This window comes from Canis aureus, chromosome 16 (assembly GCF_053574225.1).
Source record: "Canis aureus isolate CA01 chromosome 16, VMU_Caureus_v.1.0, whole genome shotgun sequence".
Taxonomy (NCBI): domain Eukaryota; kingdom Metazoa; phylum Chordata; class Mammalia; order Carnivora; family Canidae; genus Canis; species Canis aureus.
Window position 1 is genome coordinate 57,807,203 of NC_135626.1, and position 17,163 is coordinate 57,824,365.

At 58.5% G+C, this 17,163-nt stretch overlaps 1 protein-coding gene across 5 annotated transcripts; it reads right to left on the reverse strand.

Moving 5' to 3' along the window:
* Window positions 1–976: 976 nt before the first annotated feature.
* Window positions 977–17,034, reverse strand: USH1G (USH1 protein network component sans). Of its 5 annotated transcripts, XR_013354929.1 has the most exons (5): window positions 16,183–17,034; window positions 12,576–13,781; window positions 11,497–11,679; window positions 8,925–9,160; window positions 977–8,538 (listed from the first exon to the last, which is right to left on the reverse strand). XR_013354929.1 is itself a non-coding variant. In XM_077854165.1 (3 exons), the coding sequence occupies exons 1-3, from the start codon at window positions 16,344–16,346 to the stop codon at window positions 11,676–11,678; spliced, it is 1,374 nt and encodes a 457-aa protein (XP_077710291.1). In that variant the 5' UTR covers window positions 16,347–17,034; the 3' UTR covers window positions 9,933–11,675. The 5 variants fall into 5 exon arrangements, 2 of the variants coding, with proteins under 2 accessions (XP_077710291.1, XP_077710292.1); XR_013354930.1 differs by having other exon boundaries at window positions 977–9,075; XR_013354928.1 differs by having other exon boundaries at window positions 977–9,160.
* Between the last annotated feature and the right edge of the window lie 129 nt (window positions 17,035–17,163).

Genomic DNA, 17,163 nt, shown 5'->3' on the forward strand with positions numbered 1-17,163 from the left:
TGGGAGAAGCACCTGATCTCCCAGACTCTTTCCCCATTCCTTCCTCCCTATCAGCCCATCCTGACCTCTCGGCCCCACATCCCGCCTCTCCCTGCTTCCAGGATCCTAATCACGGGAGTGAGAAAGAACTGTGACTGGCCAGCCAGGTCTGCACCTTTGAGGCTCCCTGCGTGGCTTCTCATGACAGGGCCCCGGGGCCCAGAGAGCAGGCCTGGGCAGGTTCCTTGACCTCTGCCCACAGTGGGCCGCTGTCCTGCTGCCAAGGCTGCAGCCAGGGCTGGGGCCTGTCTTCTCCTCCCAGCCGGCCTCTCCTAGACCTGCCTCTGCCCCCACCCAAACCCTCGCCCTTCTGCATAAGACTCAGCATATGTGAAGAGCGACAGCTTTGGAGTTGGACTTGCTTAGTAACTGTGTGGCTTTGGGTGAGTTACTCAACCTCTCTGAGCTTAGTATCTTCATGGATGCAAAACACAGGCATTTGAAAAAGTGAGGTAAAGATCAATGGGCATTTTAACATTTTCTTTGTGTACCCCAACAGTTGTGTGCACCCCACTTTGGAGAGCAATGGCCCACAGCCTGAGGTCTCAATTGCTCAGCATGGCCTTTCAGCACCTCCAAGCTCTAGTTCCACCTCTGACTATTCGTCTGCTTGGGGCCAGAGTAGCTGCTCCTTGACCTCTGGGAAGCTGTTGTTCCTTCCTACGTCTGCCTTCATTCCCAGGGTGATTGTTTCTACTCCCGCACCCCATCTAAACCCCACCCATCCTCCAGGGTGCTGGTGACTTCAGCCACCCCTACAAAGCTCCCATGTTCCCGTGTATTTCACACATGGCACCAATTTTATTGAGCACCTACTGTTTGCCAGGCACTCCCACTCTGGTGTCTGTTCCTTGCCCTGACCTCATCATCTGCCAGCTAGCGTTAGACACCGCTTGTCACACACTGCCTGCCAGTGATCGTAGGATTCAGCATGTTCCCGGGTCTGTGTCATCCGCCTGCATGAGTCAAGATAAGTGGCACCAGCTGCTGTAACAAACAGCCCCAAGCATCTCAGCGGTAAATACAACACAGATTTATTTCTTGTTCACATCACAGTCCAATATGGGTCCGCTGGCCTTGCTCTGAGTGGTGACTCGGGGGTTCAGGCTTCTATCCGGTGATGCCTCTGCCTCCAATACGGGCCATAACGATGTCTGGGGTGGGTGGGGGTGGAAGAGAAAACATGAAAAGACACTTTGAGTTCCAGATCTGGAAGTGGTACGTGTCACTTCCATCCGCATCCCACTGGCCAGAATCGGGACATGCAGCCCCAACCTCACCACAGGCAGACTTGGGCTCACAGCCTTCCCGTGCCCAGGGAGAGGGGCTCATATAAACAGTAGGTGTCCTGAGGGCACAGACCCCATGCACATCTTCCTATGTTTCCCTGAGCTTCCTCCGTAACTTCCCCCCTGCCACCCAACACACTCACGCACCCATCCTGCCCAGCACAGCGCCTTGTTTACCAGCTGATGGACAGGCCAGTGTGAGTCAAAACAGGCTGCCTGAAGAGAAGGGGATGGGGCTTGGCGGGGACACGGGTCCTTCCTGTTCTTCGGACAACACCCATTCCCGGGGGCCATACACTTTGTGTGGGACGTAGTAGGTGCTCAGTAAACATTGGTTGAATAAATGAATAGATTGGATGAATGGAAAGATTAAGAAAACAGGCTCAGGAGAATGGAAGGAAGAGATAAAAGTTTGTTTTTTTTTTTTTTAAATTAGATGATGAAGAAGACACTGGTCCAAACTTGAGACAGGTGAGCCCTCCTCCCAGGCCCCAACGGATGGGACGCCTGTGAACCTACTCAGGCAAAAATGGTGTGTGTGTGTGAAGGGATGGTGTTAGATGATGCTGGGCTTGGCCTCCCTGGGACCTATGGAGTTCCCCACCCTGGGGCAGCTATGATTCCTCCCTTCTGCAATCCACATCTTTATTTGCTGGGGTTCATTGGGGTTAATTATCATTGTGGTTGGAGTGGGGTGGGGAGGAACCTTGCCCCAGCCCCAGGCCCTGGAAGGGAATCATGAGAGTCAGGGATAGGTTAGGAGACCTGGAAGGCGGGTACTGGGAGCTGGGGGACGTGGGATGGATTAGAAAGACACCTCCTGCCAGCAGTGTAACCATTTCTAGGCTCCACGCCTGGGTGGCCAAGTCTGTAAGCCTTCCTTGCCTCCCACCCATTCATGCGACCCCCCTCCCCCAAATCATCAAAGCCCAGTGAGGTCTGGCTCCAGAAGGCAAGCGGCATTATTCACCGGGGTGGGGCCGAGCGCTCTGGGGGAGAAGTGGCCTGGCCATGGCTCAGATCTTGATCAACTGAGAGTGGGACTGGCATCCCAAGCTCCCCTGGCTCCAGCAGGGCAGGACCACATCGACGGGCCACCTCAGCGTCGGCCTCGCCTCCAAGGACCCTAGCCCTGGCCCACCACAGCTGCCTGCCGTGTGCACCCCGCCTTCTAGGCTGCCAGCTGCTCTGCAGGGACGAAGCCAGGTTGGTGATGGCCCAGAGGGGCAGGTCAGGGACTGAAACAGGTAAGGGAAAGGGGGCCGGCCTTGAGCTGGTAGAGATGCTGCTGAGGCTCTGAGGCTGTCAGCCTGTCCCCACCTGGCAGGAAAGGACACCGAGGATAGGTGGCCCAGGCCACCTGTCCAAATTACAGGGCAATCTAGGTCCTTGAAAATCCAAGGCTGGAGCTGCTAGCAACCCAGACTCCTGACCAAGGGCTTTCCAAGGGTCACTCGGTCCCTCCCACTGCATCTGTTCAGCACCACAGTCCAGTGTGTGTGAGTGACTCTGGGGTGTAGATTAACCTGGTGGGGCCAGTGCCAGGGCTGGAAAGGGAGTGAGGGCCACGATTCTTGCACAGTGTGGAGACAACCGAGAACAGCGTCTAGAGTGGGGCTCTGGACTCAGACACACCATGGTCTCATTCTTGCTGTGTGACCTTAGGGGAGTTGCTTGACCTCTCTGAGCCTCAGGTTTCTGACAAAGTGACTTGGAGTGGATAAGGGTGACACTACCCAGCTTACTGGGTTGCTGGAGAGAGTAATAAGATCATTTCTGTACCATGAATATCAGTGGACCACCACAGGGCAGGGCTCATCACTAAGCAATTCCTTGGGCTACTGTACTTATAGCATTATCGTTATGGTGCATATTAGTATGATTTAAATCTAACATATATTGGTATTAATAATGATGCTAATAAATAGTTTCTATTTCCAGCGAGACAAAGGGCCCAACCATGCTCACTCCCTCTGTTTCATTCTCTTCGCCTTGTTTTCCATGTATGCGCACGTGTGTGTGCAGGCGCGTGTGTTTGCAGAGGAGGGCTGGTGTTCAGGGGCCCGATGCCTCACCCCACTTCTGCTCTGCAATACTGACCACACTGTGCGGGAGGTGTGGGGACCCTGGAAAGGGGAGTTTAGGACAGCCCAACAGGTGGGTTCCCACCTCTAGTTCAGGGATGCCCAGGCCTGACTGCTGCCCCCTGAGCCCTCCCCACCCCCAGACTCCTGTCTACCAGGCCCCTGGGCTTGGTCATCCACCTACGGGGTGTCAAGACCTGAGCTAAGCACCTAACATAGTTTATCATCCCAACTGGCCTACTATGTGGGGTTTAATTATCTCCACTCACAGAAGGAAACCGGAACTTGGAAAGACAAACTAGTCTTCCCAGCAGGTGGTGGAGCTATGTGGCCCAACTGGACACTCTGGCCCAGGGGAAGCCGTCCACCCAGGTCCCTCTGTAACCTGGCTGACCCAAAAGGTGGATTTGCACTCGCTCGATCCCCTTCCTTCTGGACCACTGGTCCTTCTTCCCCTACTGCCTCCCCTCCTTGAGGTTCTGACACCCAACAAACCAGTCACCCAGAAAGAGTTTGAAGAAAGCTTTGTGGGAACCCTCAATTCAGGGCAAGGGGTGGGGTGAGGAGAGCTGGTGTGGGTGGCTGGAGCTTCAACCTTCCAGTCTAAAGGAGCTGGGCCCTAAAAATAACAGATAGGAGAAGGAGTCTAAAAATAGACTGTAGACAAAATCATGGAACCCTCTGTGAGTGTGTATGCACACACACGTGCACACACCCTTCTTCTGGGAAACCTGGAGGCCCTGAAGCAAAGATCAGCGAGCAAGACCACAGAGACACACAAGCATGCTCAGCTCACAAACAAACACAACCTTCCAGGAGAGCTCTGGGTCCAATACACTCAACCCATGCTTGCACAGATCCATGTCAGTGTTGTCACCCACATTACACACACCTGCAGGTGCATATGCACACACAGCCGAGAGCAGTCAGCAGCAGATCTAGAGGCTGAGCAGGAGGGCGGTGGACAGGAATGGAAGGGGGTGGATGTAGCAAGTCCCACCTGTCCCGCATCCCACTCCCCAAGTCCTGCCAGCTGAGCCCCTGTTCTGTTGTGGGGAGCCCCTGAGCCACCCTTGTGTCAAGTGAGAACCTGGGGAGGTGGCTCAGTGAATGGAATACAAGGAGCCAGAGTTTGGGGGTTTGAATCCCATGGCCCTGACACTTGTGCACTCTGCGGCTTGGAGAAATGACCTAACCTACCTGAGTCCTGGTTTCCTTACCTGTGAGGCAGGGCAGTGAGATGGTTCACACGGGTTTGCTGTGCCCCGTATGCGCAAGTCCAAGACTTCTGCTCTGAGAAGGCAGCTGGCAGCGAGCGGCCGTGCAAACTCACCTCGGTTTAGGCACTTCCTAGCAGGTCATCTGCCCTGAGCCTCAGTCCCCCCCATCTGTAAAATGGGGCTAGTAAAGAATGCCTTCCTGCCCTTCCCACTTGAAAAGACGGTGCTATGAGGGTGCTGTGAGCTATGACTGTGGGGAAGGGGGAGCCTCCAGGGTCAGAGATGGTGAGGGTCAGGCCCCCTCTCCTCCCAGAGAAAGCCCCTCCCCCCACTACTGTTCCGGATCAACTCCCCAGAAAGGTATATATCCAGAGCAGGGAGAGGATCCCACAGAATGTTGGCCCATGCAGACCCCCTGAGCCCATGGAATAAAGAAGGCAGAGTGAGAGAGGGTAAAACTGGGATTTACAGCTTTAAAGGATTTCCAGGTCTCACCACACTGGCGTGCCCCAAGGGTCTTTCTCTAAAGACCAAATTGGTGGTTCTGAATGGACTTGCCAGAAGTTTCCCTGCCTCAGACTCCATCAGACTTAGTCATTCAGCTATAGAAACCCAGGAGCATCTGGGCCGGTGCAGCTGTGCAGAGTCAGACTAACAAGGAGTCAGGCCCTGTGTGTGCTCTCACAGGCTGTATGACCCAAGCAACAACCTAGTGTTCTCGGGTCGTGGTGTTCTCCTCTGTCAAATGGATTAACTGACCCCCCGTAATTATTAAATGAGTCGTGTGAATCCTCAGAAATCACAGATGTAAAGTGCTGACATACAGCAGGTGCTCAATAAATGCTCACCATCATGACGAGACATGGCACCGCTGGGAGCCAGCCTGTCTGGGTTTGAGCCCTAGCCCTACCACCTCCAGCAGCGTGAGCTTGGGTACGTTTTACAAACATCTCTGTGCCTTGGTTTCCTCATTTGAAAACCAGGAATAACAACGGCGCCCAAGACCATGCGAGTAACACCCTGGAAACGCTTTGGGCACCCCAAGTATTGCTATGACTCTCGGACTATGGTTGGGAGGTGAGACCTGGGTCAGAGAGTGGTGCCGCATGCCTGCTGGGGGCCTGCGGGCCTGCACCGCAATCCCCTCGGTGTGGGGTGACCAGAGGAGGGGCTACAGGGATCCGGTTCACCCAAGACAGGACCAGCGGACTGAGGTAGGGAGAGGGACAGGGAGCCTGTCTCATGGGAAGACACATCGAGAGAAAGATGCTGACGGAAAGCTCTTCCTCTCCTCACACCACTGCCGACACCAGGTGGGGGTTCCCCCACACCCACAGCCAATTCTCCAACTCTGGACATGAGCCATCCTGGAACTTTATTCAGTTCTGAAGCTGACGATGGGGCTCGTGTCAGACCCCACAGGTCCCTGGGCTCGGTCCCACAAACACAAGCTCACTTCTGACCTCCCCGATCCCCAGGCTACCTGCATGTCTGTCCAACCTGGCTAAAAATTGGGGGGTTCCCAGAACCCACTGCCTCAGCCTCGATAGTTTGCTGGAACAGCTCGCAGAGCTGAGAAAAGGACTTTACTTATATTTACTGCTTTATTGTAAAGCGTATTATGATGAGCAGCCAGATGAGGAGATACACCAGGTCCAGAAGGTTCCTGGGTGCAGGAGCTTCTGTCCCCGTGGAGTCAGGGGACACCGCCTTCTCAGAACATGGATGTATCATCAACTCAGAAGCTCTCTGCACCCTGTAGAGGAGGGGTGCTCATGGAGGCTTCATTGTGAAGGCATGATCGATCATTGGCCCAATCTGCAGCCTCCCTCCCCTCCCCAAAGGATGCGGGGCACTGAAAGCTCCAAGGTGCTAGCCGTGGTGACCAGTCCCCACATTGAAGCTGTCCGGGAGCCCACCCAGAGTCGCCTCGTTTGAACAGAAGACGCTCCTATCACCCAGGAACCCCCAAGGGACTCAGGAGCCTTGGGGAGTCTGGAACTGGGGGCAGTTACTAAATACATACTTCTTATGATGTGACCAATGGCAAAGGAGTCTGAGGTCTAGAGAGATGAGGCATCAGAAAGTGGAGCGGGGAGACTGAGCAGGAGCCCCAGCATTACAGACAGACGGGGCAGAGACCGAGACGGGGAGATAGGCACACTCTCCAGTCACAATGAAATGCTTCTGTGGGCTTGCTCCCCCATCTCGGCCGGCTTTTGCCCTCCCAAACAGCCCCCCAGTATCTTGCCCTGGGGCTTCACAAACCAACCTGCCCTCTCTCAGCCCAGCTCCTCCAGGCAGGTGGGTCAGCCCAGGTGCTTGGGTCACCGAAGTTGCCAGCATGCCCCTCCCCCAAAGCCGGGCTGAGTCAGACATCTGCCCAGGACCAGGCAACCCCAGGTCAAGGGGACCCAAGACCAAAGACAACCCCCACCAAAGGGTACAAGTGCTTGGGCAGCCGATACGCCATGGTTAGGCATGCAGGCTTCAATACCACGGGAATTCGTCTCTGAGGCTTGGTTTGTCCACCTGAAAGCTCTGTGACCTTGGGCAACTCATAACACTGCTCTGACCCTCTGCTTTCCCACCAGTGAAATGTGGATGATCATCATGATACAGTCCTTACTTTATAGGTTGTGGCTTTAGTGGGAGAATTAAATGTATATAAAGTGCAGACACCTTATAAGCTCTCAACATTAATAGTAAAAATATGAAAGCTTACCTCTGGGGACAAGGTGGCTGAAAGGACCCAGGTCAGGGAGCCTGAGCTTTCCTTAATTAACTGGGACCTGAGGAATGTCACAAAACCTCTCTGATGGTTAATCTCTTCGCCTATGGAATAGGACTAAAACTCCTCACCTACATATCTTGTAGGATTAGGAGGAAGTTTTGGATGAACTCTAATGTTCAGATAGTAATATAATGGGGCCAGGTCAGTGGGCTTACGATTCCCCCTCCAGAAAAGATGCCCTGGATCCTCCAGGAAAGGATTCCCCAGGGGTTCCTCCCACCAGATAGAGGCCCATCCTTGGCCCGCTGACCATTCCTTCCCTGCCTCATAACCCTCCCGACCCCAGCTGGTGGGATGAGGAGGCCGTGCTGTCTCCAATATCTAATGGGATTGGTGAGGTGGCATACGGGAGTCAAAAAAGCAGTTGGGTCAGAAAAGCAGAACTGCTCCCCGGAAAGGCCTAGGATTCACCTACTGGGTGGGCGGGGTCACAGATGGGGTGAGTGCTTCATGGGCTTAAGGCCACCAATGACCATGATCATCACTAATGTGTGCTAAGGCAGTGTGCTAAGTGCCTAATCATGCATCATCCTCCCATGATCATGTCACCTCCTGACGATCTACGCTGTTGTTATAAGGAATAATAACCACCTGTTTTACTTGAGGAAACAGACTCAGAGAGGCTGGGTAACTGACTCAAGGCCGCACAGCTGGAAAGGGCCAGCGCCAGTTTTGCTGCCCCGATCTGGCTGTGTCCTGAGTCCCGCCACCTCCTGTACAACCCAGGCTCATCTCAGAGAAGGTGACACAGGCAGGCGCTGGGAGCATAGGGCTGTCACGCTGTCCAGGACTCGTCTAACACAGGGACAGGAGGGAGTTGCCACCACAGAAGGCACCAGGAGACCGAGTGCCACTTTGCCCGTTTGGCTGCTCTGTTATCTTCGGCCAGCCCCTTGCCCCCGGGGCCTCAATTAGCTCATCTGTAAAATGAGGTTGCCCCACATACCTGGAGGCCCTTCCTGGCTTCCTTTGGCTTCATTCCTGGAGTCATTTGACACCCCCCGCCCCATGTCCACCAAATTAGTAATCTCATTTATGATGTAACTTCCGAGCAGTCTCACTGAGGCTTCTTAACACAGGGTCCCTGGACCCCTCGGAGCTCCAGGAGCTGCCTGGAATTATGAGCAGAACTGCATTTGAGTGTGTGTGGTGTGGGGAGTGCATTTTCCCAGGAGAATCATCTATATCGTTACTAGATTCTAATCCCTAAAGGCTAAGAGCCACCGATTGCTCCAAACTTTTAGAACTGCCCACACCTGGATCTAAATTTTGAGGGGAATAGGTCGAGAAGGCAATCCCTACCATGTAAAATTCTTCCCTTCACTGTGTTTAAAATCCCCTCAGACTTCCTGCAGCTGCACCTGCCACCCGGCTCCAGGCTTCCACCCTCCGGCCACACTGACCCATGGAGACCCCAGCCCCCAGGGCTTCCCATTAGGCTCTGCCTCTACGCCACCCACTGAAGCTCCTATCCGCTGTCCTGTGATTGGGTCCTCACCCCCATGTCCTGCCCCTGGAACCGCAGCGCCAGGACTGGCGGGTGTCTCTTGAGGTAGGTGCAGTGACCAGGATGGCCGGTAGGCATCACAGGGTGGATGGCCTGCGGAACATCATCGGAGGAGAGAATCCCGGCTGGCCCCCTTAGCAGCCTGGTGGGGAGGAGAGTGCACCTGCAGTCAGGAGGCTGGTGTTCTGGGTCTGGAGCCTCCCTTCGGTAGGCCTCAGTTTTCCCATCTGTAAAGTGGAGGGAGACGACCTAGAACCCCAGATGGTTGCTAAGCAACCTTCCCCCTGGGATATCCTCTGGACCTTTCTGTTGGATGCTGGAGGGAGGGAGCTGCCTTGCACTCCCTTTGGCAGAAGCACTTGACCCAGAATCCTTAGGGAATGAAATAAAATGACTCAGGGGGCCCTTTCGGGACTTGACTGAGCAAACAGAGGCCACTGTCTTCCAGCTCAAGGGGAAGCCTTACCCCCTGGGGAGGAAGGGGGTTCTAAACAGGGCTGCCCCAAGAGCTGCCCAGGCTGGTGAGGGAAATGGGGACCACATTTATGGCCTCCCAGGGTGGGCAGGAGGCCTTGAGATGAGGGCTTATGGGGCCTGGGAGGTGGGTGGCAGCCTCCTTAGGTACAGCGTCTGCCCATCTGGAGAAGGCCAGGCGGGCCCTGCTGGGAAGGGAGAAAGTGTCCTCGTGCCCTCAGCAGCTGCAGGATCTGGGGACAGGGCTGGGGCCTGGACCATCCTCCTCACTCAGCTTCTGGCTCTCCTTCCCCGGTTCTTTTGGACATTCTCTCTCCATCAGCTCCAAATTCTGGGCCCAGAGAGAGCAGGGTGAAGGCCCAGGGATGAGGGAAGGCTATGCAGGGATACACAAGGACGGAATGCTCACCCATCCGTCCCGTGACCCCCTCCAGGGGGGCCACGAGGACCAAGTCCTTTTAGGTACAGAAAGACCTTCTCCCTCTTCCACCCTCAAGTGATTAAAGGATGAGACGCAGGCGCGACTGTGATACAGAACATTTTCTACAAAAGTTATAATGAGCCTGTGGGAGGTGTACTTCGTACAGCAGTGGGAATCCCAGAGCCTGCCCCACTCCGGCACTGGGAGAATGGGGAGGAGGCTGAGGTAGGACACAGACAGAGAACAGAAGAGAAAGGGCAGCACCTGGGCTCTGAGAGAGTCGAGTCGGCACTTGGGGGTGGCCCCAGGCCCAGGCCCAGAGAACAGGGAAAAGGACTGGGGTGGGCTCAGGGTGGCAGTGGCAGGCAGCCAAGCCTGCAGTGTGGAAACAGAAACCACCTCCACTGTGGCCCCCGCTCTGGACGCACACACAGACACGCCAGATGGAGGCCTGTGGCATTCTCTGGGGGTTTTCTTGTCTCCTGACCCGGCCAAGGGGGTCCAGGAAAGAGGTGGGGGCTGTGGCAGTGCTCCCATGGGAGCTGCTTCCCAAGCTGAGGGTCAGGGATGGAGGCTCATTGCTGACAGAGGAGGAGGGTGTGTGTGCCCACACATGTAAGGGGGCCCCTGAGTCTCTCCCCCACATCTGTGACCTCAGTCCAACTGGAAAACTGAGGACACATGTCTGAGGACCACCTGGGGCTGGCCTTTCTCCTGGTCTCACTGGTGTCATCACAGAGCAGGGACACATGCTGAGCTCTCAATGACCAACTACCCACGCAGAACCATGCAGCTGCCCCTCTGCCTCCAGACCCGGAGGCAAATCCATCCAGCAGCCCTCAACACACAAACATGCACAGAGACCCAGGGAGCTTAGATAATCGACATCCTCAGGCTCTTCCACTGTCCATATCACAGGACTGGCCCAGAAGAGGCTAGACACCCAGCCATGCCCAGTCTCCACCTGTCTCTGGGCTGGCAGCCACTGAGGCAGTTGGCAGCTGCCTTTTCTCCACCCCAGAGCACGCCCACCAGGCCAAGGGCCCTAATACTGCAGCTCATTGCTCTAGCACCTTACATCTATTGCCCTGACCCTCTGGGGTCCATGGAGGGACCAGGGTGGAGGCAGGGTGGACGAGGGCAGAGTGAGGAGAGCAGAGTCAGGCTGGGCCCTGCCACAAGGTGAACTGGTAAGGGGGCCATTCACCGCCCCCTCACCCCGGCCTGGCACCCCAACTCCCCAGCATGTCCAGTAGGGGAAGGACACGGGGATGGGGGCTGGCTGTGCTTGGGATGGGGGTGGGGACTACCTACAGTCAGAGCATTTGGCTGAAGAGTCTAGCTAGGAACCTCCTCTCTAAGGTGTATGGGGGGAGGGGAGGCAGCCCAAACTCTTCCCTTCACAAATATGTAGGATATGAGCAAGTCTCCAGCCTGAGCACAACAACAGGATGCTTGGAGGAGAGTGTGGGGAGAGACAATAGCCCTTGGAACAGGCCATGCCCACCCCCCACACTCCCATTCAGCTCTAATGGGCATGTCATCTATTCCCTGGGGCCCCAGGGGTTCCCTGCCCTTCCTCTGGGGCTGGTGTCCCAAGAATCCACATGTCCTTTAGGGGCATTCGGATGGGTGTGGCTCAAGGGCTTCAGGACCCCTTGCTGGTACCTCCAGGCTACACCTGCATGTGGAGTGTGGACAGGCTTTCAAAGAAGATGATCCACATGGTCTTTGCTCCTGGGGAGGGGCCGGGGGGCTTCAGGGCTGGCAACTGTGAGGACCTCATGGTCCCACGGTGGGTTGTGGCAACATGCAATTCATTTTGGTTTGGAGAGAGGAGCCCCCTGTTATCTGTAGAGAAAGACACAGAAACGGACTTCAGGTAAGGGCCTTCAAGACATCATTTTAAGACAAGATGAACCATTTGGACAACTAACCCTCTCCTGACAGGCTAATGGTCAGGGATGGGGACACTGGCCATCCCCATCCAATGAACTCTAAACCAGACTGCTTCCTCACACCCACTCCTGCCCAGCCATGCAGGGTAAAAGCCACTGACACCAAAAGGAGGCAACGTCATGTGCTGGGCTTGTGGGATACCATGAGAAAGGGGTCCGCCCAGGGCCAGGCCACCAGTGTTAGCAGACTTGAGCTCCCCTGACAGCTTTTGAACCTGACAACTCTCCTCCCATGGGAGTCACCAGGCTCTAGAGCCACACAGACCGGGGATCAAGCCCAAGCTCTGCACCAAGCAGCAGCAGGACCTTAGGATGAGCTACTGCAAACTTCTGAGGCTCCAATTGCTCTCCTGGAAAATGGGGATGATACAGTCCCTGCACATGGGAGCTGGGAGGGACTTAGTAAGAGGACATGTGCAGGGGCATCTCTGGCACCCAGTAGGTGGGAGGGCCCAAAACGTCCTGGCTGTGATTACTCTGACTACTGTATCGCATTCACACTCATTTGGGGGCATTTTGAGATCTAAACGGAGGTGTTTTACATTTTACATTTTACATTTGCTGTGATAAGAAGGCCTCTTGTCCTCCTTAAATTGGCAGCCTCTTTTTCAGAGTTGGGGATGAACAAATTAAGTGAGGCCTCTTGTAATTGGTGGGGACTAAGTTTTACTAAATACGATATTACACCCCCCCCCCCCACACACACACACACTCCTGAAAAGGCAGATCCTCCCCTCGGGCGCCCTAAGGCCCCCATCTTCCCATCCACCCAAGGCTCAGGGCACTCACAACTCCGTGTCCTCCAGGGCTGGTGGGCGCTCCAGCGCCTGCCTCCTCCTCCTCACGGCCCCCAGAATCTTCTTGCGGGGCCCCAGGGGGACGCTGATGCTGCGGAGGTCAAGGTCGGAGCACAGCATCAGGGCCTCCAGGTCGATCTTCTCCTGCCGCAAGAGGGAGGTGAAGTCCTCCATGTGCAGGGAGGCCAGGAAGGTCTCCAGGGGGCTGGTCTCGGGCTCCAGGTCCTCATCCAGGCCCAAGTCCAGCTCGTCCCAGGGCAGCTCCTCCCCGCAGCTGCGGTCCTGCAGGCTGTTGGCACTGCCCAGGCTGTCGTCGTCCAGGCTGGGGGAGCTCTGCAGCCGGCCTCGCGGGGCGCCCTCGGCGTCCTCGCGGCCCAGCCCGTGCAGCCCGCTGCTCAGGTAGTTCCTGCGGAACACCATGGTGCCCAGGCCCGGGCGGGTAAACAGGGAGTCGTGGCCTGAGTCGGTGCTGACCTCCGAGTGGGCAGGCTCGGCCGCCAGCGTGGCACGGGAGACGCTGTCCTCATCCGAGAGGAACATGTCCCGGAGCGGGGAGCGGCCCCACTCCTTGGGGTTGGCGTAGGTGCCCTGGCGCACGAACATCACGTCGCTGCCCAGCTGCAGGCCCGAGAGCGAGCGCACGCTCTTGCGGCCGTCCTCGGAGATCTTGAAGGTGCCCTCGCCGCCCTGCTTGCGCCGCTCCAGCTTCCGCTGGATCTTGCCCTTGCCCCTGGCCGTGCCGTGCAGCGTGGCCTGCGAGTAGGGCAGCTGGCTGCCCAGCGCCAGGTGCTGCAGCCGGCGGCTCAGGGTGCTGGACGTGAGGCTGGAGAAGCTGAGCGCGTCGGAGCGCTCGGCCCGCTCGCGGCGGTAGCGCCGCTCCATGCGCTCGTGGTGCTTGCGCTGCATCTTGGCGCACTCGCGGATGCGCCGCTCGGCCTCGCGGAAGGCCTTGTCCTTCAGCTTGCCCACCAGCTTGGGGTTGAGGCTGCTCTGCTTGGCGGCGATGGAGTCCAGGTAGCGCACGCACTCCATGTGGCCCTTCATCGCGGCCATGTCCAGCGGCGTGTGGTAGTCGTTGTCCAGGCACCAGATGTTGGCCCCGAAGGACACCAGGAAGGACAGGCAGTGCAGGTGGCCGTTGGAAGCTGCCAGGTGCAGGGGCGTGTTGCCCCAGATGTCACACTTGTCTGGGTCACCCCTGCAGGGAGGACACGCAAGGAGGGGTGATGAACCCACGGCCGTCGGCCCTGGCTGCAGACGCGGGGAGCTCCAGGCCCGGTTGGGCGACCCCCGGGGGCGCACCGGCAGGACCCGAAGGCCCCGAGATGTCTCCTCTGACTCCTGGAGATGCCAGACCTACCTAGGGAGAGCCGGGGGAGAAGGGGTGGAGGTGGAGGTGGAGGTGGGGGTGGAGGTGGGGGTGGGGGTGGGGGTGGGTGTGGAGGTGGAGGTGGGGGTGGAGGTGGGGGTGGGGGTGGAGGTGGAAATGGAGGTGGGGGTGGAGGTGGAGGTGGAGGTGGAGGTGGGGGTGGAGGTGGGGGTGGAGGTGGAGGTGGGGGTGGAGGTGGAGATGGGGGTGGGGGTGGGGTGGGGGTGGAGGTGGGGATGGGGGTGGAGCAGAAATGGCCCCAGGCCCGCAGGGGGTGGGGCAGCAGGAAAGGCGGGGCCGGGGCGGGGCCTTCCCCAAGAGAACTGATGGCTGGGAATCTCAGGGGATAAATATTTGATGCCCAGAGAGAAAGGAGTGAATTATTCATGGAGCCCAGCGGGGAGCTGGCCCAGAGAGGTGGTGGGCCAGGGCCGTGTCTGGGTCTCTAGGCAGGCGCGGTGGTGAGTGTGGCTGAGGGTGCAGGGGTGACCTTAAAAAAGGACACAGGAGACTGGTGGGTGCTGAGCCTGAGCCCCGGGGGGAAGGTGTGTGAGGGTGCGTGCCAGTGTGTCAGCGGGCACGGCCATGTCTGCAGGGAGCGGGGCCAGGCCTGGCAAGGCTGCTTGTGAGAGCAGGTGTCGGGTCTTGGCCTGGGCTGGGAGGGGAGTGTGGGGGCAGCCAGCACCAAAGCGGAGGAGGAGGCAAGTGTGCAACCTGGGCCCAAGAGCCCTCCCTTCCTGGGGCTGCCCTGTCATTGGGAGCCTTACAGGCAGGCTGGCTTGTGCCTGCCGAGGGGACCCACCCAGCATCTTCCCACACCCTCCACACCCGATTGTGCCCCTTGGGAGCCCGGCAGCTCCTCCAAGCTCTCCCCTCCCACAGGGGCCTGGCTCAGCACCTCTGCCTCACACTAATGAGGCCCTGAGGCCACCCCGCAGGGCTGGAGGAAGAATCATTCCCTTGTCTCAACAGCTTTCCCCACAACCCCCTCCTCATTTCCCCTACTGGTCGCCAAGTCCTGCAGGACAATGTGGCGAGGAGCTGCTTGGCATCTGGCCCACCCCTCTTTCAACATCAAGCCTTGCTCTCTGTAGGAGTTGGGGGGTTTGGTGCACTGGGAAGCCACCCTTTTCCGTGGACCTCTCTGATGGGAGGCAGGATGGCAGGACCGCTGTGTGATCTCTTGGTGCGGGAAGGGCCAGTCTTGGCTTCTTGGAACATGGCTCAGCAGCCTGGTCTTAGGGCCTGCTCCCACCTGCCGCAGGCCTGAGGAGAGCCTCAGAGGGAGGACAAGGGGGTTCCCCACCACCACATGTTCAGGGCTTAAGCCAGCATTTGGCACCAGGGCCAGCTGGGCCCCTTGCCGTCCACTGTGATTTCCCAGGGCCTAAGACGTTCATATGAACCCTCCTGGGGCATGTCCTCCTGGGGGCATGCTTTCCACTCCTTTTCCCTGTCCAGGCTGCCCAGGTGTCCAGTTCAACCAGGTGACCTCTCTGTAGGAAACTGTGGAGGCTGGGGAAGCTGTCCACAGTGTCATTCAGCCCCAAGAACCTACATCAGTGGGCCTGGATCCTGAATTCCTCCATTGCTACCTTCACACCCCTTCCCTGGCCCTGACGCATGGACTCTATGCCCACTCCTCCTCCCAGACAACTCCTAAGGGCAGGAGAGGGAGCCCATTATGGGGGAGGGGCAGAGAGGGAGTTAATGAGGTGGCTGCACCCACTGACATTTGGTGCTGGAGCCGGTGCCCATAAATCCCAAGAATGAGCCAGGAGAGAGCTGAACAGGGAGGTGCAGCACTGGCTGGGAGAGCCCTCTGGCCCCGGGCTGGGAGAGGGCCCTAAGGAGCTTCACTTTGCACCACTTCTCCCCCTTCTCTTCCATCCCCACTATTGCTTCCTGGTGACACCCACCCAGGAGACCGATCCCACCTCCCCCTCACTCTGCAGCCCCTCCCACAATCATGGACCCCAAATCCCAGTCCCTCCCCTCCTAGCCCCTCATCCAGGTCACAAGTGTCACAAGCCTCGGGTTGTGCGGCCCTCCCACAGCTGCCAGGCTCCGGGGTCCCACCTTAGTTGGGGTAGAGAAGACAGGCGCTCAGAGGAGGGAGGCGGAAGATAACTTGGAGTCTTGGGGAGTGTGTCTCAGGGGACTGGAGGGGCCTGAAGACTCTCTTCCCCTTCGACTGGGGGGCTCGGGCAGGGACAGGGCGGGTACTCACCCCCGGCTCACGATGAGCCGCAGCGACTCCAGGTTGCCGTGGTAGGCAGCCCAGAGGGTGGGAGTCATGCCGTCCTCGTCGGGGGCGTTCAGCTCCTTCCTGGTGGCCTCTTTGAGGAGCTCCAGGTAGCCGTCCCGGGCCGCCCGGTGGTACTGGTCGTTCATGGCGCCTGACTCGGACGGGGTGGGCAGGGGGCACGGGGAAAGGCCCCCCGCGGGGGAGGGCGGCGGGGTTAGGGCTGAGGCATGGGGCTGGAGGAGGGGGCCGAGCAGGGCCCGAGGCCGCCAGCCCCCGCTGCCGCACACCGAGGTTGCGGAGCGCCAGAGCCGCCGCGGACATCTGAGCCGCGCACCCCGGGAGGGAGGGTGGGTAGGATCTCCCGCCGCCAAGGGAGCCGCCCCCGGGCTGCCCCTGGGTCCTAAACACCCTGCTCCCGAGCGCCCCGGGGCGACCCACGCGACACCCTGCCCTCGCCCCAAAAGCGGTCACCCCAGCGCCCCGTCCCATGAGGCCCAGCCTGGGGACGGGCTGAGGTCTGTCCTCACTGGAGCCCCGGCTCTCCGGCTCCCGATGTCTCCACCCGTCGAAGGAAGGGGCCAAGGACTGGGCAGCGGTGTCTGCGGGCAGTCTGGATCCTAGGACAGCGGGCCCGGGACGGGGAGGAGGACTGCGCCCCGACAGCGACAGCACCCGAAGGCCTGGCTCCAGGCGCCTCGGCCGCGCGGGGTCGGGGGGCCGCGCTCCAGCAGGGGGCGCTGGAGGACTGCGCTTGCTCCCGGAGCCCGCCTTCGCCGCGGAGCCCCCTGCGGGGAGGGATCGGGAACGAGGAACTTCGACCCCTGGGAGGGTGTCGGGGAAAGGGGCACTGGGGTCCCAGAGGAGCACAAAGGTGGAGGGTGCGCTGGGCCTGGAGGGCGTCGGAGTCCCTGCGGGCCCTTGGGGGGTCTGCTGAGCATCAGCGCTCGCGGCTCTGGACGGCGG